At 32.9% G+C, this 24,978-nt stretch overlaps 1 protein-coding gene across 1 annotated transcript; it reads right to left on the minus strand.

Moving 5' to 3' along the window:
- Positions 1-3,810: 3,810 nt before the first annotated feature.
- LOC131634791 (chaperone protein dnaJ GFA2, mitochondrial-like) lies at positions 3,811-12,993 on the minus strand. The gene is made up of 18 exons (XM_058905414.1): positions 12,777-12,993; positions 12,574-12,664; positions 12,072-12,158; positions 11,813-11,895; positions 11,061-11,144; positions 10,909-10,947; positions 10,434-10,529; positions 9,926-9,976; positions 8,868-8,955; positions 8,709-8,773; positions 8,540-8,614; positions 7,034-7,106; positions 5,987-6,078; positions 5,817-5,888; positions 4,974-5,030; positions 4,848-4,896; positions 4,636-4,702; positions 3,811-4,205 (listed from the first exon to the last, which is right to left on the minus strand). The coding sequence occupies exons 1-18, from the start codon at positions 12,846-12,848 to the stop codon at positions 4,115-4,117; spliced, it is 1,332 nt and encodes a 443-aa protein (XP_058761397.1). The 5' UTR covers positions 12,849-12,993; the 3' UTR covers positions 3,811-4,114.
- Between the last annotated feature and the right edge of the window lie 11,985 nt (positions 12,994-24,978).

Consider the following 24,978-nt stretch of genomic DNA (forward strand, 5'->3'; position numbering starts at 1 on the left):
ATAAAATTCAAGTAGTACAATAAATTATAATATATTATATTTTTTCTTGCAAATTATATAAAATGATTTATTATAATATAATTGTTGAATTTAATTGGTATGCACTAACAGTGTAAAGCAGATTTACACTGTCACTCTGTCAGTGAATCGTGACTGTTAAATACTTATAGAAATTTAATTTTAATTTTAATTATTTATAAAGTAATATTTGTGAAAATTTGTGATGCACTGATTGATTGAGTAAAGAATTTTACATTGACAATGCATAATAATTAATCTCATAATTATTTTATTTATAAAAAAATTAAAGTTTGATTGTTGTAGTGAGGTAAAGGTAATAAAATTTTTAAAAAATTTATTTTCTCCTATTGTAAAAAATATATGAAACGGAGAAAATAAAACTACAAATTTAAATATTAAAAATTGGAAAATTATCGACATTTCTTAAAAATATGAAATTAGATTATGGTAAAAATAAGAGAAATGATACATAAACAAAAATAATATCTTTATACGGAAAAAAAATTATTATTGATCTATATATTTTTATATATGAAAAATAGGATTTATGTTCAAATATTTTTTATCCAAAAATGGTATACGGGAAAAAATATATTATTGATCTGAATATTTTATATACAAAAATAAAATTTACTATTCATCTAAATATTTTTTATTAACCTTCTATTTAAAATAAATATATTATGTAAACAAATGCCCGTAACAGACCAGAGCATAGGGGTGTAATCGGATCGGTTTGGACCGGTTTTTGGTTGAAAAAAGGTCCGAACCAATGATATTTCCATCGGTTTGGTTTGGTTCGGTTTTCAACATTTTTCAAAAATGGAACCGAACCAAACTAACCGGTTTGGTTTGGTTTGGTTTGGTTTGGTTGATCGGTTTACAATGTTTATTTTTTAAAATATTATATTCATCCGTATATTCTCCATTATCGTGTTTTTTGGTGTATTTTATACTATTATTTTTTAAACATTATATTCATCTGTATATTCTCCATTATCGTATTTTTTGGTGTATTTTATACTATTATTTTTTAAAATAATATGTTTCATGCTATATTTGTTCAAACAAATTACAAGTTACTCTTATTCCATACGAAATAGTGATATGATTTCCTTTGCATCATGAAATAAGTTTCCTATCAAATATAAAAGTTAACACTTAGTATCAGAAAGTTGGAAAGGGATTTCAAAGCTTAACATATAGAATATAACAAAACACACATTCATTAACATGTTTCACACCTCAAACACACATCAAAATTATTTTGTAACAAGATCTAAATGAGTTTTGATGAAGAAAAAGAAGAAAAAAAAGGTACAAAATATATGAAAATTAACAAAGAGAACTTGAATACGAAGAAGACGACCATAACATATCATAATGATGGTAGTGAAAGGAACAATAGTTGTGGGCAGCAAGAGCAGCAGTTCTGTGAAAGCATAACTTTTGTGACTTATGATTTCTATTGTCTATGCTTTAGAGTTTGATTCTAGATGCGTGTTTTGCTTAAAGGAAGGAAGTGTAAACAAAAATGGATAATGGTTGGACCGATAAAAAATTTGAGTTTAATGATGGGTAGAATAAAATATTTAGAGCGTCATTATTTCCATTGGTTCGGTTCATCGGATTGGCGGTTCCTAAAAACTAAATCCGAGAACCGAACCAAACCACATCGGTTTTTATTGGTTTGGTTCGGTTTTTGAACCAAACCAATAATAATCGGTTTAATTTCGGTTTGGTTGGGTTTGGATTGTCGGTTTAATTGGATTTTTTTGATCCGCTTACACCCCTACCAGAGCACGTGCGATTTCATCAAAAACTAAACTTCTGTCTTGTATAAATAGACAATGGAATTGCTATACCATTGAATCTATTACCGTAAGTTTTTTTTAAATAAATTAATTTTTAATAAGATTTAAGAGCATCACATTTTCTATACATTCAATTATTATTTTTTTACGAGTACCAGACATTTTTCTATACATTCAATTATTATTTTTTTCACAGATATCAGACATTTTTCTATACATTCAATTATTATTTTTTCATAGGTACCAAACATTTTTCTATACATACAATTATTATTTTTTTATGGGTACCAAAATATTTTTCTATTAAAAAATATACATCTTAAACAAATGCGCATTTCGTACCAAAACTCATGCGAACGCACATGTTTCTTATTAGTTATTTTAAAAAAGATGTGATAGAAAACAAATCATGAGAGAAAATTGAAAGTTAGCAAGTTCAATCCCTATATCTACTAGATTGAGACTCACAAAATTTCTCATCTTTCACACTTCAATCTATTTTTTTCTAGCCTTTCATACTACTACTTGTTTAATTTTATACTATGAAGCACAAGTATTCTACATTATATTTTCTCACACACAAAAATTGAGAATATCATACTTCCTTTCTCTTTGACAATTTCTCAATCCATCCCATAAACTTCTTATGCACCACCGAATTGACTAAAATGTCATCGTGCTTTCGTAGATACACTTTTAAAAGCACTTTTTTTTCAAAAATGTTTTTTTGTAGATGCATTTACGAAAGCGTTAAAACGTAAAATTTTCTTAAATAATTGAGAAAATCAACCTTCCGTAGATGTAGCAAGATTTCATGAACTTAATTAATTTGGGATAGAAGCATCTACGGAAAAAACTAATTTTTTTAAAAAAATTAGTACTTCCTAAAATACATCTACAGAAACCAGAGATATTTTTAGAATTTCGCACGGTGTATGAGATATTCATGGGGTGGATTGAGAAATCTTCTCCTTTGTTTCAACACAAATTTCTCTTATTTTTCAAAAGTTCATTATCTTTAACTTAAAGACTACCATACTTGTGTTTCTCCTTTTTCCCAAAACACACATAAATCACTCTTATTTTTTAATATCGATTCAGCTTCTCATCAAATCTATTAAACATTTTCTTCAACAAAGAATGAGAGTTTATGAAAAAAATTGTCTTTTTAGCATGTTTTATTTGTATTATTTTTTCATCTTCTACTCATTACTAAGATGCTATCTAAAAAAATACAGTGCAGAAGAAAATAATATGAAGATAAAAGATCTACCATCTTTAAACGATTAAAATATATGCTAACCAATATTTTTTAGACACTCTTTAAGTGATTAAAGTGATAAATTTTTTTAAAAAATGTGTATATGCAATACATTAAAAGTGCATTAAAAATTAAAATATTAACTTTTATAAAAAGTATTTTCTTTATTCTTAAAAATTGATATCCTACAATACATTAAAAGAAGATAAAAGGTTAGAAAATTTCTACTGTTTTTAAATATCAAAAATCTTAACTTATTATTCACATATTAAAGAATGAATGTGCTGAATTTACAAACACTATTAATTAAATGAATTTTAAATTTATACACCTCTTATATATAATATAAATATATTTTAGGGAAATTTCAATCCATTCTTAGTAATTTATTTAATATTGTAAAATTTGAAATGTTTTCAAAGTTAATTTAAATATAACAAAATTGTAAAGCACTATTCTCAATAAAACTAGATTGATATTGACATAAAAATATTCAATGTATATAAAAATAAATAATTCAAATATACAAATTAACAAAAATGGAAACATTTTTCACAAAGAAAATTCAGTTGCAGACATGATTTCAAATGCCAAATTTCTTTATCTGATGACAATCAAACCAAGGTTCACTTCTATCAAAATATTCATTATTACTCCACAAAATATATATGATTTTGTATGATGTAAAAATTATCAATTAGGTCTATGCCTCAATAATGTCAAGGTTACTCTATTTATGATAGAAGGAAAAAAAGAATGACAATTCATAATTCGCCCCGCTTTATGCTAAGGAGTGTATATATACATAGATGTCTAGAGGTGAATGAAGGGACTGTCTGTCAACTAACCTTGAAAATGAATTGAGAATTTGTGGTCATCTCTTATGAGATGATATATTACATGTAATATAATAAGAGAAGGGCAAAAGGGAAATAAAAAATAATAATTAATATTTCTACAAAACTTCAATTGCAGACATCTTTGTGCCTTGTTAAGCAAAATTTGATAGCAAATGTTTTCAACCAGATGCAGCTTTCCCTTTATCAGAAGATTCATCTTCTTCCTTCTGAAACTCTTCGATCAATTCACGCTGCCTTTCTGTCAGGTTTCTGCAGAACATTTCAGAAACAGCCATTTAAATATCCATCATACAGAAAAAGTATCATAGATATTAGCAATACAAGAAAAACAACTATTTCATTCGCATTCCGATGGTTCTAACCCCATCATATTTTACGCGTTTTGACAGGCATTTCCTTCAATGCATGTGAATGAAATTAAATAAATCCATTTTCTATTGTTTCCAAAGGGCGTATCCATCAGAATGCACAACAATTTCCTAGGCAAAGCAATCCGAAAGCTTTATGTTGGTCATTTCAATTGGAACTAATTTCATAGGCATTCATCTGCCAGAAATGGTTTTCAACTAGTTCTTTTCCGTTAGAAAGGGCTTTTACCGTTCAGAAAATACTGTTTTTCTAGTTGTGTTAGTTTAGTTCATAAAACACCTTGGATAATGGCATCAAATTTAATACTCACATTGGGATGTTGACGTTAAAGTGAACGTATTGATCCCCTAATGAATAAGAATTTTTGGTCTTGATCCCTATTAAGAGGAAGACAAACAAGTTAATGATAATAAAAAGATGGTCTCAAACTAAGCTCTATTATAAATCCATGAACCAGATTCATGGAATTTTTCAGGTGTGTTTTCACACAATGCTTTCTTTAAACATTATAAACTTGCTCACCTTTCTTTTTCAGAACAACCTTCTGACCATGTTGTGTTCCAGGACGCACCTGCCAAACAGAGCCACCTTTCATCAGTTACTAAAACCAAAATGTCATAAAATTAATGCTGCAATAACAATACAAACCTTAAGAACAACATCACCGGTAAGAGTTGGGACCTGAATGGTTCCACCCAAAATTGCCTGAAAAAAAAAGAAGAAAAAAAATCGGGTTTATAGATTATTTTCAAGTGGTGTTCAGTACTACCACAAAGCAACACAGACAAGTGAAGACATGTTTGAGATCCAGAATATGTATGAAGATAGAGCATCCAGTATCAAACACTGCCAGTCCAAAATTAATAAACACAAATAAATATACCACAAGCAGGCAAATTGATAATTGTCCCCAAATCCTATTATACATCCAAAGACTCCAAGCCAATCCAATCAAAAAAATTCAAACTACCGAACTCTCAAATTCACCGAGTTTATGTGAAGATTTATAACTGACAAGGCTACTTTGATTTCACCAGTTCTATCGTCACAAGATTTAAATCCTGAAGTCCAATAGAGCACCCAAGTCAATCATATGTTGTTGAATTGTTAAAGGGAAAAGTAGTGAAGGTAGGCCTCATAACATCATTCAATTCCTTTATTTCTTTGACTTGGGATATATAACAAGGACTTAAGTAAACCAACCCCGAAAATGAATAAACTTGTATGATTGCTTTAAAGTGTTTTTTTCCTTTATCCAGTTGCTAGCAATAAAACAGAGACCAATTCTCATCCCGTCGTCATTTTTTTGCCCCCACTATCCCTTTCAATTTCAATGATATTCCGTTATTACTGAAGTCTCCATACATAGCCCAGGGAAACACCCCAACGGTTAAGCATAAGAACTCGGGTGTTGGGTTCAAGTACCCCAAAAGAGAAAAAAACTAGGCACAAGCTAAAGAATCAAAAAAATTCTTCATTATGGAACATTACCTGCGTGATACTTAAAACAGTATCTACATGAATATCAGATCCTTCTCTACGGAAGACAGGATCTTCCCTGACCTGCAAGAAAGCAAAGGACGAGAAATAATTGGGCTTGTGAGGAGATACAAAAGAAAAGGGAAAATGACCTCGAAGCTTAAAGAGATTAATATTTTTACCTTTATAGTAACATAAAGATCACCAGGGTGATCTCCATCAGGATCTGCACCACCACTTCTATAAACCTTAATGGTTTCATTGTTGTCAATCCCTTCAAATGTATAAATAAGTGTAAATGTAAATTTAAATGTAAGTGTGAACATGAGTGAATTTTTGGCCAAAAGTCATGACTCCTAATTGAACACAATGCATGCCCAATATGAAAAGACAAATATTAACAAGTGTCTTTTTTAGCACCATAATTGATAGTCAAAACTATCATCATCAGAAAGAGAGTTACTGTTAATTTAAATTATTCAAAAATGAGAATTCTGAATTGCCAAGCACAATATAATAGGAATTGCCTATTTGCTAGCTCCTTTCGGCTTTCTAATTAGTCCTGATATTAATATTAATATACAATGGAGAAACTGAGAGTGTCTGGACTCTTCCTTGTTTATACCAAACAAATCTCAGACTGAAAAGCAGGATCTTATGGTTAGTGCCTAGTGGAGTATATATTATAATCTTCCTTTCTTGTTTGAACAAAAAAAAATGACTATCAGGTACATACAACTTTTTGAAGTATTTATATAAAGTAAAAGAGAAGGCACATTGCCTCGCAGTAGTAGGTAAGTACCAAAATGTTACTCCCTCCAGTTTTTTTATTATAAGTCAATTTGACACTTTCAAAGATATTAAAAAATGTCATTATTGTTGTATGAAACAGGATTTTACAAAAGTATCCTTCATTAATAGTATGAGAAAGATAAACTAAAAGAATTGAAAGAGACTAACAAATATTTAAGGGTAGAGTAGAAAAAGTAGCATGTATTCATTGCTATTGCAAAACAACTTGCAATTTGGTACAAAACTTTTTTCCAAGGTGACGTATAATAAAAAAATGGAGGTAGTAAATTATTATCAACTTCAGTATATAGAGACTGTGAGACCAGTGAGCACAATCGCCAAGGAAATTGGTCTATGAGATAATTTCTCGTTTATAAGCCATATGAACATGATTCACATAATAACAACGCGCCAGAAAATTCTAAAAAAATGGTTACCGGCCATAATATCCAATTTGACTGACTTTGTTCCTTTGTTAACCTTTGCACCCCTGCATGACTTGCAGAAACTCTGTTTACAAAAAAGAACATTTAATACTATTAGTATGCAGTATTAGCTATTGGTATGAAAAAACAGACATAGCTATATCAATATGCTTCAAGTTGAGCCTAGCATTATCTATTATTATGATTATGATTTATTAATATTTACAGAAATTAATGCAAGAGAGGAAAAAAAGCTACAACCACCACCAAGTCTATGTGAAGTAAGTTACACAGATCGATCGAGTCAGACATTCATGTCACATTTAAAGTCTAAAAATAGGTGGTTCCGTCTAAGGTGTGTTGCATTCAAAAAGATACATCAGCGATCCCTTCTTTCATTGATCCTTGATTTATTATTCAAAACAATGAACTGCGCAGATTTATACTGCCAATTTTTTATTACTGTAAGAGAAAGACTGGCATACCCCCTTGAACAAGGAGGCACCTTAGAATCAGCAAAAATAGATAGATTTGTTATATAGTTTTTCTCGGCCTCCCTCTACCTCAAACTATTGGACTATCTTACATCTAGTGTAATGTTATCAGTGCTACTATAGTTCCTAACTATTCATCTCTAAACCACCTAAGAGGAGATTCATGCATCTTATCTTATCAACTACGATTGCTAACCCATTTTTTTCTTTAATGGTTATATTTACAATCCTATTCTGTTTTGCATAACCACTCATCAATCATTATCATGATTCATTAGATTCTCATCCTTGTGATAGTAAGTCCACTAATTGTCATTTTACCGTCCAACATTCAGTTCCATAAAACATTGCAAATCTTACAATTCTGCAATATAAATTTCTTAAATGTGTGAGTGATATTTTCCATTTTTCCAGTCGCATATTACAATTAAAACATTCATCCAAAGCATCAACCCTCCTTGAATCCTATAGTTGAAAAACCTCTATAGCTGTCATTCAGCATTTGGAATCTAAGATACTTTTTTGGTGAGTAAAATAGCACCTAGATTAGGCAAACAAAAGAAACATGTGATTTCTTGTATTGTATGTTCTCCAATGTTCACCTTACTAAGAATTTGTATGTTCTTGCTATAAGTTGAATTATATAAACTCTATTCTACTTCCATATTGATTGAAACAATGTGTTTTTCTATATTGATTGAAGAAACAGTGTAATTACAACTTCTCGCCATACCTAAAAAATTTATTCCAACTCATATTCGGACTCTCCAATTATCAACAAAAAATTTGTACTACAATACCATGTCTTTGATATGTTTGGTATCCCTATCTTCATAAACTAAAACAGACTTGACACTGGCACATCTTTAGGGGAAAAAAGCTCTAATGATGTATCACTTCCAATTAAGAAGAAAAAATGATCAACAATATGCATGTTACATGAATAATAGAAAAATTCAGATATCAGAATACAATTAACTAAATGATAGAATTTATCTGAAAACAATCGACTTGTGCACCATACCGATACAATTTTTCCGGTTCCCTTGCATGTACCGCATGTAGTCTCCATCTTAAATATGCCAGCTTGTACAGATGTCTAGAAAACATAGCCATCAAATTAACAGAAATCAATAAATGAAAACAAACAAATATAAACATTGTAAATTTTAATTGAGAGAGACAATACTCACCACTCCTGACCCTTTACAGCGTTTACAGGTTTCAGGTCGTGTACCAGGAGGAACCCCACTTCCACCTGTAATATTTCAGCAAAAGAGACAAACTGAACTAAATATAGAAGTGACACCTAAATTAATAGCACATAGATGTTAATTAAGATATGAGCATACCACAAGTGTTACAAAGCATATCTGTTTGAAATGTAATGGTTTTGGTGCATCCTCGGACAGCTTCCATAAAGGAAAGTTCAACGAAAGTCTGAAAAATAGATTTACATTTATAGCCTCAAATTAATCCTTAACAAAGTTAAAGATGTCCAAATACAGATAAAAGAGAATGATAGGGAACATGGGCCTGTGGACCAGGTTGACTTGGGCCAGAATCAAAAAAGGCTAGTGGCTTAGAAGGTTTATCAGGTTAAATAAAATCGGGACAGAACGAGGGAATGAAGTTAGTTAGTGATGAGGCAAAAGATTCCACTGTTATTCTCTATTAGTGAGTGGGATGAACTCGTGACTAGTAGGGGTCACGAGTTGTACGTGAGGGAAATCCTCTTAGGAGCTTTGGCTCTGGTTTCCTTTGCTGTAACATTACCCTTATTCTCATTTCAATAATACATTCATATACTCTCCATTGTTTTACTGTTTCCATCATTGGTCTGACATGTCAGATTGAAAGAGTGTTTTCCTGAACTGTTAATGCCACATAAAATGACAGATAAAGTGGATGCTTTCGAGGAGTCGCTGAAACAATGCTTGGTGGAGTTCCGTAAATTGTTGATGACGGAGTTAGCCATTCGGAAGAATCATCTAAGCCATGAGTGTGTTCCTCATAGTTACACAGAGGACTCGAGTTCTGAGTAGTAGTATAACATGACATGGATGAAGAAGTTTTGGAAAGGGACATTCGATTGGAATGAAATAATACTTAGTTTTCCTTGCAAAAATTGTTGAAACAATACTCTACAGTGTTCAAGGAGACAATGGGGTTGCCACCATAAAGAAACAGAGTTCACTCGATTGGGATGAGCTCATGATTAGGAGGGTGGGTGGTATGTGAGGGGTCATTCAAGTTGTTTCTAATTTGAAAAGGGGGAAATCCCCTCCGGTAGGAGCTTTGATCTTTGATTCTGGTTTCCTTTGCTCTAACAGACCCTTATTCCCATATCAATTCAATAACACATTGATATTTTCTCCATTGTTTAACAGTTTCCAGCAAAGAAAAGAACCTTAACATCCTGTCCGCCAATGTTCTGGTGAAAGAAGTTCTTGACAAAATCCTGATCGCCATCGAGAGAATAAACAGATAAGTAAAATAAATAACTCAAGAAAAACTACTGAGATGAATAATTTACAAAATTTCTACTATGATGAAAAGAAAAAATGCATAACAAAACCCATAGTACAAAGTGACATGCTTTTTGCCAGAAAAATATATGTTTGTACTACAGTTGAGTCTTAAAAGCATGCATATTTACACAACTTTTTTTATAACTCAATAGATCATTCTGTCTTCCGCCTTAAGAATGAACTAGTAACTGATGCAGTTGGATGGTTAAAGTTTGTAAATCATTTAACAATAAAACATTAAAATAGAATGACTACTTAATATTGCTATGAAACAAATCTTGATGAAATATATACTGTAATGCTAACTGGCCTAATAAAAAGGAAATAAACATCTACTAAAAGACATGATTAATAATTGATAAAATGAAGAGAACGGCATGTCATTACATGATCACGGAATATCTGCTCAAATGGATTAAAGCCACCAGCACCACCGTCACCAAAACCATTGCTTTCTTGGTTTACAAAAGCATCATGCCCAACCTACATATCCATGTCAAACTAAATCAAATGAGACAAATTAACATAAATAAATATGGTATAAGATAATAAAAACAACAAGAGTCAATAAATGTACCATTCTTCCCCAACCCCTTCGCTACTTTTCCTCTGAAATATCTCTGCTAATTTTTTTTCTCAATTCCCCATCTACATGAATCAAATGTCCTCAACTTATGTCCTTATATTTCATTTTTATTTTATGTAACTAATAACTATGTTCTGATCCGTTACTATTAATCTACAAATTACAGTCTCTTGTGCATAAAATCAATTACCTATCCTACTATTTATCTCAATATAGAAACAAGATAGGACATTCAAGAAAGGAGCCAAAGAGAAAAATTCTGGAACGAAATGAAACCTGGTCATACTGTTGACGCTTTACATCGTCCTTCAAAACCTACAATGCAATTACACAACAAAATGGGGAAGGTTAATAGACCAAAACTCAGTTCACAAATCATACAGTGATTTTAAGTAAACAATTAGATAGCATCCAGAACAAGGGTGCACCTCATATGCCAACGAAACTTCTTGAAATTTCTTTTCAGCTTCAGGATCATCTTTGTTTGTGTCAGGATGGAGCTTTTTTGCAAGCTGAAGAACATAAAGAGAGACTGATAATTAGAATCATTTCGTGCAAATAACTCATGCTTGTCAAAAATATGTTTGGTGATTGAAGACCATATGTGAAGAAAGAAAGAATAAAGAATGTAATGTAACTGCGATATATTCACAACTATTTAGGCATAGCATAGAACATGTGCAAAATGCAACCTCAAAAATAAAACAAGAGCACACATATTCTGGCTAACAGAAACGTAGAAATTGTTATCAAGTGCAGAATTCGAATGCAAATTAAAAGCTTTCTTCAATAATATGAAAGCAACATGATATAAAAACTCTTCCTCGTGCAATTCAACCTATTATTTGTAATCAGCCACTTGGGAAATAACAAAAGTAAGACAAACTAAAAATTAAAAAAACTGCAAAGTTTTTACAAGGAAATGTATAAGAAATAGCAAAGTTTTACCAGGAATTAAGTATGTTGGGTGCCCCTACAAAACGTTTTACATGAAAATAGATGTTTATTGACACTAGTTAAGTGAAACCTACCCCATAGTAAAATAGTTGTATGTATATTGACAATATTTAAGTAAAACCTACCCCATAGTATGCTTTCTTTATTTTAGAAGAACTTGCATTCCTATTAACTCCAATAACATCGTAAAAGTCTATATTTACATTACTCAAGTAAAACTTACCCCATAGTATGCTTTCTTTATTTCAGAAGCACTTGCATTCTTATTAACTCCAAGAACATCGTAAAAATCTCTTGCCAATGGTGCTGAAAAAAGTAAAGGTGATATAAAAAAAAGTCAGTGACATGTTATGGACAAATAAGCGTAAACTGATTCATATATTCATAGATGATAAAGACAATGAAAAAATGAACGCGAGTCCTACATAACAAAATTGTGAATGAAATAGAACACATAATTTATTATCAAATTTTATTTATACCTGAGCCATGAATAGATCTAGATGCCCCAAAATAAGTATTAGCTGCTCCCAAGAGCACCCAGTTCTTCAAATTAACACCATTTCCAACTGCAATTTGTATAAGGTGTTAAAAGATTAGCAAAAGCAGTAGCAGAAAAGTCCAACATAAATCCAATTTATTTTTGATAAAATGAAAGAAAAGTAACAATTCAACATTCAAATGCAAACTAGAATCACACCAATAAAAGTTCTAAAATCCGCAGCCGCAAAAACGGCTATGACAAAACAGTATTGGCAGGTGCCGACGGATACCGTTATTCACTTTTTTAAGATAAAGAACAAAATTGTGATTAATTCACATGGCTGCAATCAGTGCTGCAACACTTGTACTGACCGAAATCAAGCTTTTACGCGTCCGGTTTTTAAAAGCTTCAATAACAGTTAAGTCATCTAAGCAGCAAGAGAAAAAAAAAACTGACATATCGTCAACAGACTTTCATGCCTTTCTATAACACATACATACCATTGGGATAACAATTTCCAATAACTTTGGAAGAATTACAAAATCCTGAATTCAACGTTCTGTAACTCCTTTGGAAAACTCCTTCATATAACTGAAATTCACCAAAACAAAACAAAAAATCATAAACACCTAATTAATCAATTGCAGTACACGGGAAAAGAATGATAGATAAATCAATAAGCGTGAGAGAAGAGATTGTGTACGGATTTCTCTCCGTTGCGGAGGAGTTTAGGGGAGAGAGATCGAAGAAGCTTGACGCCATTGGAGCGAACCATTTGGAGAAGATGATTAGGGGTTTATGGTTGCGAGCGAGCAAAGCCTCTAAACCCCTTTGGCAAAACCCTAATTTTTTGAACAATGAATGGAAGTTTCTAGTGATGAGAGATTCTACGGTGATGATAGAGAAACAAAGGGTTCGTTTTTGTCAAAAAAAATATTTAATCTTTTTTCTTAAGCATGGGAATTAAGAAATGATAAATTAAAATGTATTGTTTCAAATCAAATTTATTTGATTTTGCAAGAGTTCTAATGATAGAACACTATTATTAGTTATATCTTTGTTGCAAGAATTAAAATTAGAATAAAAATTAAAAAGTTATATTGATTAAAGGTTGAGAAAAGGATATGCATTGTATAATTTACACTGCAATGTATTCCGTCAAGTCATATTAAAAAATTTTAACTATTTTAAACACAAAAATATTTGTAATTATAAAGTAGAATTTTAATAAATTTTGCAACAGTATTTAAAATTATCTATATATAAAAATTTCAAATGACATATATTTTAATGTCATATTATTTTGTAGAATATAATCGTAGTCAATTTATAATATCAATTTTTAACTAATTAAGAATTATAATATTTATAATATTTTATTTAAAATGTTTATACCAGTTAAATTTTAACAAATAAAGTAACTTATCCAAAAAAATCAATTGATGTGAATTTAAAAAAAAAACATTAAAAGAACATTAGTAAAAGAAATATTTGATTTCAAATATAAAATTTGAAATTATTTAAAAAAATCTCGATCCTTTGATATTCATACAAAAACAACAAAAAGGTCGTTCCATTTTATGATAGCATTGGCAAAATAAATTCAAAACAACTTCTTAGTTGTTGAACTATATAGAGAATATTAGACATGAGCTATTGAACTTTATTTGATGAAACAAATATTCAGGATATATGCTTTCCATAATTATATAGCAATAAATTCAAAGCATTCCAATCAAGAGACAAAGTTGATAATATTTATACACACATTATACACTATCAATCACAATTACTCTGATAGAATGGAAATATACACACAAAATACACAATCAATCACAATTATTCCTCTGATAGAATAGAAATACTATGATGAATCAACAAAAGTGTCAAAGATCTATTGTGTCCAGGCTGCTGTGTCCGAAGACTGATTTTTCAAATTGTGTAGTTTAGGATCAAATATAGATCTGCTGCAACAACGATTCCTTGATCCAATTCAACATACGCCTGCACTAAATCGAAATATCAGAACAGCTCCACAATTACCCAGAAAACCATCCGCCAACGCCTAGCAAGTAGCAAAACACATCACCATAATATGAAAGCAAACTATTATAGTCCCAAATTGAAAACATAAATGGTGAAATTGAAAATCCTAAAAAATCTAAATCTTAATAGGAGGTTAATTTCAAGGCATGATTGTCTTTTAATCTTCCTCTTTTTCCCATTTCCATAACTCACTGAAACATACCTAGAGACACAAGTATAGCCTGATTAGAATTTCAATGAGCTTTTCTCCACAGGATGTTTTTGCCAACTTCATTGTCCTAGAAGCAAAATGTATCGGTGGCCCAGATGGAGGATGCAAAGTTGGCCCATAAGGTGCTAGCATCTGCAAGATCCTATATTAGATATCTACATAAACTATATAGCAAGACATTAAATCCTATCCTACTTGATGAGCCTATTGATGACAATTGTAAGCAATAAACCCTCTCCTACTAATATCATATACAAAAAGTCATGTTCCATAACATGCATAACTCATGATATCTTTAAAAGCAACAACCCTTGACCGATAAGTAGGCTTGCAAGCCTCGAGAAGAAACATAACTTCTTTTTCCATGATTAGAAGTAGTCTCAAAGTCATATATAATTTCTCTAACAAACTCTTTAAGATCCCTGGTTCCATATGGAGACAAAGTGGTTAAGCTACTCAAAATAGAACCTTCGTCATCAATCTCCACAACAAGAATGGTTGCAACTTGGTTCAAAAACTGATTGCAAGGAAAAGCCAATATCTCAAATCCTGTAAGCAACAAAAAACGAATGCTCATATGAATCCAATGGTTATACATTTAAAAGGATCCTAAATGGTATTCGATAAACGACATACCAAATTTAACAAAATTAACATAAAGGCATAGTATTTAGAACAACCAAACAAAGTATCGAGATCCCTACACAAATAAACAACACATTACCTTTCCAAAAAATGGATACTCGGCTTTGAATCTTGTACGGGTAAATTGTTCTGCATCCAGGCTACTCCCAGGCTCTTGGGTCAAAAACTGATTGTATGGAAAATCCAATATCTCAAGTCCTGAAACCAACCAACAAAAACATTCTATATTGAATCAATTTGAATAATTTTCTTATTCCCCTTTGAATAAGTAAAACTAACTATAAAATGAAAAGATAATTCTACCAGCAAGCAACTATATTGATTATTAGTATTTTCAACCAATATCTTTTCCTCAATAGAAATAACAATCAATATGCATACCTCTGTAATTATTTGAGCTTGTTTTCCAAGTTCCTCAGCAAACGGGTATCGATTGGCACCAAAGGCATCACAGATTTTTCAGAATCTTGGTTTCACTTTTTCACCGGCTTAAAAGACAACAAAAACATTTTTCTCAAGTTACAGGTCAACATCCATAGTGAGCAAAGAATAGAATATAAAACTGTATATTATATTTCAACAGGCAAAATTTTTATTCAAAAAAAAATGCAGAACCTCACAATTATGTTTTAATAGAAAACAAACACAATTATGTGTTACCTTTCTTTGCATTTTCTTTTTTAAAGGACTTCTTATGAAGTTTCAATTTGTTACTTGATGAAGCCTTGGATTTATCACTCTTCCTATTATTCTCTTTCTACACATTATGCACTGTGACAACTGTAATACGGTGAACTGACTTTATCGAAATGTTGCGGTAAGCAAGAGTCGCTACCGATTTTTATTTTATCCAATTTTAGGAAAGGCTAAAAGAATAGAAAAAGACCTTTTAAAAGACTTTGAGTTCGGGGGGTAAGTTATACAAAGGGAAGGTGTAAGCACCCTTTGTATCCATGGTTTTCCATGGGCTCTTAATTGCTTAGCTCACTTGTTCGTTTGAATTGTTTGAAAGGATTGAGAAAAAGTTTGAAGAAGAACTTTAGCTTGTAAATAAGTGTAGTCTTTTTGAATTGATTTTGAAAAGAGGTGTGAAAAGTAATTTGAATTTGAATTGAGCAAGCAATTAAAAGCTACCTACCCTAAGTTTTGAAAGATCGTTCTTTTAGCTTTTTCAGCGAAAGGGTCTATCCATACCATGAGAGGGCAGGAAGTCTTTCAATTAGATGTTAAGGGTCATCGAGAATCATTGTTCGCCATAAGACTGTCCCCGCCATAAAGAGGGCAGGTAGTCTAAGGGAAGGATATAATAGTCATTTAATATTTTTAGGCATCATGCGAGGATACCTTAGCAACTGGGACAATCATCTTTTGTCGAGGCAACTTCGAGGGACTAGATGATTTTCAATCTCTTTAGGCAACCTTGCTTTAGGTATCCTCGGAATTGAGGGACTTTGACTATTTAGTACAATTAGAGGCAACAAGCAACAATTAAGGCAACAAGGCAACCAGAGGGATTACCCTAAAGGTGTGTGTGTGTGTCACAATCATGTGGTTAACTTCGATGATATTTATCTTATAAGTTAGTAATCTAGATTCAGTTAATAGTCTTGCACTCCCTAGGATTACTAACCATGGCAGAAAATAAAAACAGTTAAAATCCTACGCTATTACAATAAACACCTGCGGGGATTGTAACACCCCCAAATCTACCCCGCAATTATAAGCGAAAATCAGAGTGCATTTAAAATTATTCATCAAACGGTGGGATGTCACAATTCGACTTAACCAAACAAACATACTTATATTTCATTTAATAAAGATACATAGCATTCGGAACAACACTTCTTTCACCACTTACAACTTAAACTTATAACCACCTTTCAATTCAATTTAACACAAATGTCATCATAGAATATAATAATCAAATAATAGAGACTAATCCCTCGAGTGCTACGTATCAGAGCAATGGACACCAACTCGACTTGCCATAAAGCAACATAAAGACTTCACCTAGATAACCTCGGACATCCACGACTAATCTTGAGTACTTGCCCATTTCCCATGGTAGGGGAAATATCAGCAAAGGGGTGAGATATCTTACAATATAAAGGAATGCATGATAAATAATATAGGAGATATAGATCATACATAATTTCACCATTCGCATCACATAACATCTTACAACAAGTTTCACCGCAAAACAACTTATCAATATAATACAACTCTCAAAATGGCAACGAGGTCATTAATCACATATTTAAATATACAAGTATGATATCAAATACGACACAACAAACATATCATGATCTCGTCACAACAAACACCTCGTCATCTCAACAATCCAAACACAATTCAAATGCAATTCAAATGCGACTCGAATGTGACTCAAACTTATGCATATGCATGTGGTACCATTGGAGTAAAACTCCCGTCTCAAACAATTTGCCATTGGGCCGTCTCAAACATTTGCCACAAGGGCCGTCTCAAACATTTGCCACAAGGGCCGTCTCAAACAATTGCCACAAGGGCCGTCTCAAACAATGCAATGGATGCGACTCAAATGATGCACATCCACAAACACAACTTAAACCACTTAATCAACTTAAACGACATAATCAACTTGAACGATATAATCAACTTAAACAACATAACCACATCAACTAAACAACATCAACTCAATGCCAAGGTTCTATGGCAATAACCGTATCATAGTAATTTACCACATCTCAATCACATCATCACATCATATCGACATACAACATATATTCAACTTAATTCTTATCAACGTAATACAACTTATCAATAGTGACCATAGGGTCTACAACAACAATGACAAATTCATCATGTCATAGCAAAAATAACAATTCAACATATTGCACAACAACAACAAACACCAACATGTTACAACAATAACAACAATTCATCATGTTATAACAATAACAATTCGTTATATTGCACAACAACAACAACACATTCATCATATTCCTTAATTCAAGTAATCATCATAATACGTTATATTCAATCTCATATAAATTGTTAAGTCATCGCATGGCATCTTCGTCGACTCATACATATCAAATACGCACAATTAATCGCATATAGCATACAACATCATTGTTAATCATGCATATCATCACATACATCATTATCTCATTCATCATAAGGAAGGTACTTATCATCATCTCAATAACATTTTATCATCATAAGAAAACATAGTCAAGTTATACTACAACACAATTATGTCAATTCATCGCAAAGAGCATACTTCATTTGTTAACACAACATAGTTCATCACTTAATCCTAATAAACATAATAGTAAACTATATCATATGGATCATTTTATTGCATCATAGTATAGTTCATTGCGTTAGCTTTCTAACGCTTCGAACGGCACATAAAACGGAGTTACGGATCAAAAGTTACATCGTTTCAAAGTTTAGAAAAAGTTCTGTAAAACAGGGTTCGCGGCGCCAACAGGGTTCGCGGCGCGAACTGAGCGAATTCAAAAATTCCTAACTTTCTGCCAAGCAGTTCGCGGCGCCAACAGAGGTTTGCGGCGCGAACTGGAAATTTCAGAAACCCCCAAAACACGAAAACAGCATACGAATTTCATCCCAAAACCCTTAAACTCAACCCAATCAAGCTGGAAAACACCAATCATCACGAACATCCACAGAATACATGTTATAAACACAAATACAACATATATTATGGATCTTCTAACATCACAACATCATTAGGCATCAATTAAACACATTTCAAATCATAAATCAAGCATTTGTTCATAAACCCTAACTTTTCTAAATTCATGAAATTGAAGAATAGAAAGCATACACAACATTATCAATTCCACATTCATCAACATTGCAACACAATCATGGATTTCAATTATGAAACCTAATCTCTACCATACCCATCATCATGCCAACCCTTAGAGAGTAAGAACCCCACCCTTACCTTAGCAAAAGCTTCACTTCAATGGAGTCATCCCTCTCTTCATGCCATAACTTTCTTCTCTTCCTCTCTTCTTTCTCTTCTTTCTCTTCTTTCTCTTCTTTTTCCCCAAAATGAGTTATGAGGTTTAATCTCTAAAACCCTAACTCTTACTATCTTTTCTCCCTAATGGGCTTAACCCATAACCCATCCAATCTTTTGTGTCATATTTCTTCCACTTAGGCCAAATTCATAATATCTCTTTAATGCCTCAATTAATCCAATTAACATACATAAATAATTAACCACACAACATAACCGAATATTATTTCCAATAATATTCCACATTTACCATCGATCCATAACTTAAATATACCGACTCAAGAATTGTATTTCTCCGACTAATCCGACTAATTAATCTGACCATAACTTAACTGCTCAAATCAACATATTAATCCATTACGTTTGTAGAATAATACCGATAAACCTCGACTTCAACTAATTCCAATGAATAAATCCTTGATTTAATTTAATTAAATAATTAATTAAATTCGGGGCGTTACAACTCTCCCCCACTTAGAATATTTTCGTCCTCGAAAATCCATCCGACATAACCGTCCTCAACTTCGCTTCCAACTCTCCAGTTCTCAATTGCGTTTGACAACACTTCGACTACCAAAATAACTCAATCTGACTTAAATCCAGTGTCAATTATTCGACATCTTCAACGACATACTCGTTAACAACTTACCAACCACCTCGGGAACCTCCTGGCTTATCAATACTTATGGTAACAACAACTTTAACACGCTTATACTCGGAGATACAATCTCACTTCATTAACTTAGAAACAGAGTCATCACTGTTCAACAACACCTTGACTATCGATCCTTAAGGTAGTAACAATCATAATCCTCATATACTTGGGTGTTCAACTCCACACTATTATCGTTTTAACAACATTCTCAACACCAGAGCACATACTTACTTCCATTCCCTTAATTACACATGCCAATCTTTAACCAACACCAACAGCTCTATCTCCGCCTCGTCATATCACTCTTATAAGTTACATCAACATAGCCAGCATAATCAACTCAGTCATAGTACAAAATATCACTTCTTACTTACAGAGTCCAACAACAATATAACGAAAACAGAAACCAAATTACTATAGTGTCAACTTAACAAGATTACTCGACGAATACACTCAACTCCACCATCAACTAACATCCCTTATATCATCCTTATAAACTCGGCAAGTATTCACGAGAAAATACCATATTCTGGCACATCGTCCTTACCTCAACATCCACCAACTCAAACATGCAGATCAAGACATACCATTCTCCTAGGCTTCTGATACTTGATTTTCCATCTCTAACAAACACACATGCATGACAACTGCGCCAAATTACACATCCGCTGCGCAACTCTGATAATCCATCTTAAGTCACCGTCCACGTTAAATCTTTCCATCAATTGTATGGTTCATAACTCTTAATCTAGTTCAGACTTCCTTAAACATCCATCACAAAATCGATGCTCACTCGACATTCTCAATCCTTCACTCTGCGATGCTATCTCGCCTATAAACCAGCTTCTCTGACCTGTTCATTACTTCTCAACTATTCATGGATACTTTTCTGTTAATTCCCACCAACTAGAGAACAACTATCTTCACGACGTAACATTCATCCCTTTATGCACTATCAAGCTAGAAAGACACGTCTATACCATTCAATCACGATTTCGTCTATTATCAACAAGAGATTAAGGGTGATCAAGTCCTCAATTTGTCAATAGATAGCCGACAACCATAATGGATTATAAACCATCACTACCAACATTAATAATGTTCTTTTCCGACTTGTACTCATATCACCAGAAGCAATATGATTCCATAATTCACTAATCTTTCAAAATCATCCGGAAAACTAACACCGGCGTCTTGCAGCTACTTCGTTAAGCACCTCTGACGATACATCAGAACAAAATTCATGTAAACCATTACCCGCACTTCTTATTATTGAAATCATGCTCATCTCTTCGCATTACCAATTCTTACTCGCGCATCAGAAAGTTTCAACAACTTCAACGGCTTCTACTACTATCTCAATCACTTGCATCAATCTTACAACAACACTTATTTTAATCACTGATCCAACATCGACATCTTATGCAAGGTTGCTCAACCAACAACTTCATAGTCCATCAGCAGCACTAGAACATCGCACTTTCTAAATTCCATCTTCTAGAATTTATTCTCGTTACTTATAGTTACCTTCAGACACGTCAGGAGCTTGCACCATACTCGCATACCAACAACCTCTACATAGCTCCTCATCCTTCGAGAAGTGAACATCAAAAATTCCTGCTCATCCTCTTCCTCGAGATGCTCCACTTAATTAGCAACAAAATCTTAAATCCAAATCATCTTTGATTCACAAAACAACAAACTCCAACAACACTTGCATTGTAGCCCTCAGCAGCATACTACATCCTACAACTGAAACCTAACCGAGAAGCATAGCTTCTCCCCCACTTAGCTTCAACCCAACTCCTGCGGACAAATGATCAGAAGAACAACAAGTACCGACAGTGTTTCACACACTCGTCGCGTACACGGGAATAAACAACATTAGAAAACATTGGCCGGACAGACCGACCTGCTCTGATACCACTATTGTAACACCCCCAAATCTACCCCGCAATTATAAGCGAAAATCAGAGTGCATTTAAAATTATTCATCAAACGGTGGGATGTCACAATTCGACTTAACCAAACAAACATACTTATATTTCATTTAATAAAGATACATAGCATTCGGAACAACACTTCTTTCACCACTTACAACTTAAACTTATAACCACCTTTCAATTCAATTTAACACAAATGTCATCATAGAATATAATAATCAAATAATAGAGACTAATCCCTCGAGTGCTACGTATCAGAGCAATGGACACCAACTCGACTTGCCATAAAGCAACATAAAGACTTCACCTAGATAACCTCGGACATCCACGACTAATCTTGAGTACTTGCCCATTTCCCATGGTAGGGGAAATATCAGCAAAGGGGTGAGATATCTTACAATATAAAGGAATGCATGATAAATAATATAGGAGATATAGATCATACATAATTTCACCATTCGCATCACATAACATCTTACAACAAGTTTCACCGCAAAACAACTTATCAATATAATACAACTCTCAAAATGGCAACGAGGTCATTAATCACATATTTAAATATACAAGTATGATATCAAATACGACACAACAAACATATCATGATCTCGTCACAACAAACACCTCGTCATCTCAACAATCCAAACACAATTCAAATGCAATTCAAATGCGACTCGAATGTGACTCAAACTTATGCATATGCATGTGGTACCATTGGAGTAAAACTCCCGTCTCAAACAATTTGCCATTGGGCCGTCTCAAACATTTGCCACAAGGGCTGTCTCAAACATTTGCCACAAGGGCCGTCTCAAACAATTGCCACAAGGGCCGTCTCAAACAATGCAATGGATGCGACTCAAATGATGCACATCCACAAACACAACTTAAACCACTTAATCAACTTAAACGACATAATCAACTTGAACGATATAATCAACTTAAACAACATAACCACATCAACTAAACAACATCAACTCAATGCCAAGGTTCTATGGCAATAACCGTATCATAGTAATTTACCACATCTCAATCACATCATCACATCATATCGACATACAACATATATTCAACTTAATTCTTATCAACGTAATACAACTTATCAATAGTGACCATAGGGTCTACAACAACAATGACAAATTCATCATGTCATAGCAACAATAACAATTCAACATATTGCACGACAACAACAAACACCAACATGTTACAACAATAACAACAATTCATCATGTTATAACAATAACAATTCGTTATATTGCACAACAACAACAACGCATTCATCATATTCCTTAATTCAAGTAATCATCATAATACGTTATATTCAATCTCATATAAATTGTTAAGTCATCGCATGGCATCTTCGTCGACTCATACATATCAAATACGCACAATTAATCGCATATAGCATACAACATCATTGTTAATCATGCATATCATCACATACATCATTATCTCATTCATCATAAGGAAGGTACTTATCATCATCTCAATAACATTTTATCATCATAAGAAAACATAGTCAAGTTATACTACAACACAATTATGTCAATTCATCGCAAAGAGCATACTTCATTTGTTAACACAACATAGTTCATCACTTAATCCTAATAAACATAATAGTAAACTATATCATATGGATCATTTTATTGCATCATAGTATAGTTCATTGCGTTAGCTTTCTAACGCTTCGAACGACACATAAAACGGAGTTACGGATCAAAAGTTACATCGTTTCAAAGTTTAGAAAAAGTTCTGTAAAACAGGGTTCGCGGCGCCAACAGGGTTCGCGGCGCGAACTGAGCGAATTCAAAAATTCCTAACTTTCTGCCAAGCAGTTCGCGGCGCCAACAGAGGTTCGCGGCGCGAACTGGAAATTTCAGAAACCCCCAAAACACGAAAACAGCATACAAATTTCATCCCAAAACCCTTAAACTCAACCCAATCAAGCTGGAAAACACCAATCATCACGAACATCCACAGAATACATGTTATAAACACAAATACAACATATATTATGGATCTTCTAACATCACAACATCATTAGGCATCAATTAAACACATTTCAAATCATAAATCAAGCATTTGTTCATAAACCCTAACTTTTCTAAATTCATGAAATTGAAGAATAGAAAGCATACACAACATTATCAATTCCACATTCATCAACATTGCAACACAATCATGGATTTCAATTATGAAACCTAATCTCTACCATACCCATCATCATGCCAACCCTTAGAGAGTAAGAACCCCACCCTTACCTTAGCAAAAGCTTCACTTCAATGGAGTCATCCCTCTCTTCATGCCATAACTTTCTTCTCTTCCTCTCTTCTTTCTCTTCTTTCTCTTCTTTCTCTTCTTTTTCCCCAAAATGAGTTATGAGGTTTAATCTCTAAAACCCTAACTCTTACTATCTTTTCTCCCTAATGGGCTTAACCCATAACCCATCCAATCTTTTGTGTCATATTTCTTCCACTTAGGCCAAATTCATAATATCTCTTTAATGCCTCAATTAATCCAAATAACATACATAAATAATTAACCACACAACATAACCGAATATTATTTCCAATAATATTCCACATTTACCATCGATCCATAACTTAAATATACCGACTCAAGAATTGTATTTCTCCGACTAATCCGACTAATTAATCTGACCATAACTTAACTGCTCAAATCAACATATTAATCCATTACGTTTGTAGAATAATACCGATAAACCCCGACTTCAACTAATTCCAATGAATAAATCCTTGATTTAATTTAATTAAATATTTAATTAAATTCGGGGCGTTACAACTCTCCCCCACTTAGAATATTTTCGTCCTCGAAAATCCATCCGACATAACCGTCCTCAACTTCGCTTCCAACTCTCCAGTTCTCAATTGCATTTGACAACACTTCGACTACCAAAATAACTTAATCTGACTTAAATCCAGTGTCAATTATTCGACATCTTCAACGACATACTCGTTAACAACTTACCAACCACCTCGGGAACCTCCTGGCTTATCAATACTTATGGTAACAACAACTTTAACACGCTTATACTCGGAGATACAATCTCACTTCATTAACTTAGAAACAGAGTCATCACTGTTCAACAACACATTGACTATCGATCCTTAAGGTAGTAACAATCATAATCCTCATATACTTGGGTGTTCAACTCCACACTATTATCGTTTTAACAACATTCTCAACACCAGAACACATACTTACTTCCATTCCCTTAATTACACATGCCAATCTTTAACCAACGCCAACAGCTCTATCTCCGCCTCGTCATATCACTCTTATAAGTTACATCAACATAGCCAGCATAATCAACTCAGTCATAGTACAAAATATCACTTCTTACTTACAGAGTCC

The sequence above is a fragment of the Vicia villosa genome, unplaced genomic scaffold (genome assembly GCF_029867415.1).
Source record: "Vicia villosa cultivar HV-30 ecotype Madison, WI unplaced genomic scaffold, Vvil1.0 ctg.001352F_1_1, whole genome shotgun sequence".
In the NCBI taxonomy this organism is placed as follows: Eukaryota; Viridiplantae; Streptophyta; class Magnoliopsida; order Fabales; family Fabaceae; genus Vicia; species Vicia villosa.

Coding starts and splice junctions, on each gene's coding strand:
- LOC131634791 (XM_058905414.1), bottom strand. CDS start 12,848: ATGGTTCGCTCCAATGGCGTCAAGCTTCTTCGATCTCTCTCCCCTAAA. Junction 8,956..9,925: donor TTGGCGGACAGGATGTTAAG/GTTCTTTTCTTT, acceptor TCTATTTTTCAG/ACTTTCGTTGAACTTTCCTT. Junction 4,703..4,847: donor GGTTGTTCTGAAAAAGAAAG/GTGAGCAAGTTT, acceptor TCCTCTTAATAG/GGATCAAGACCAAAAATTCT.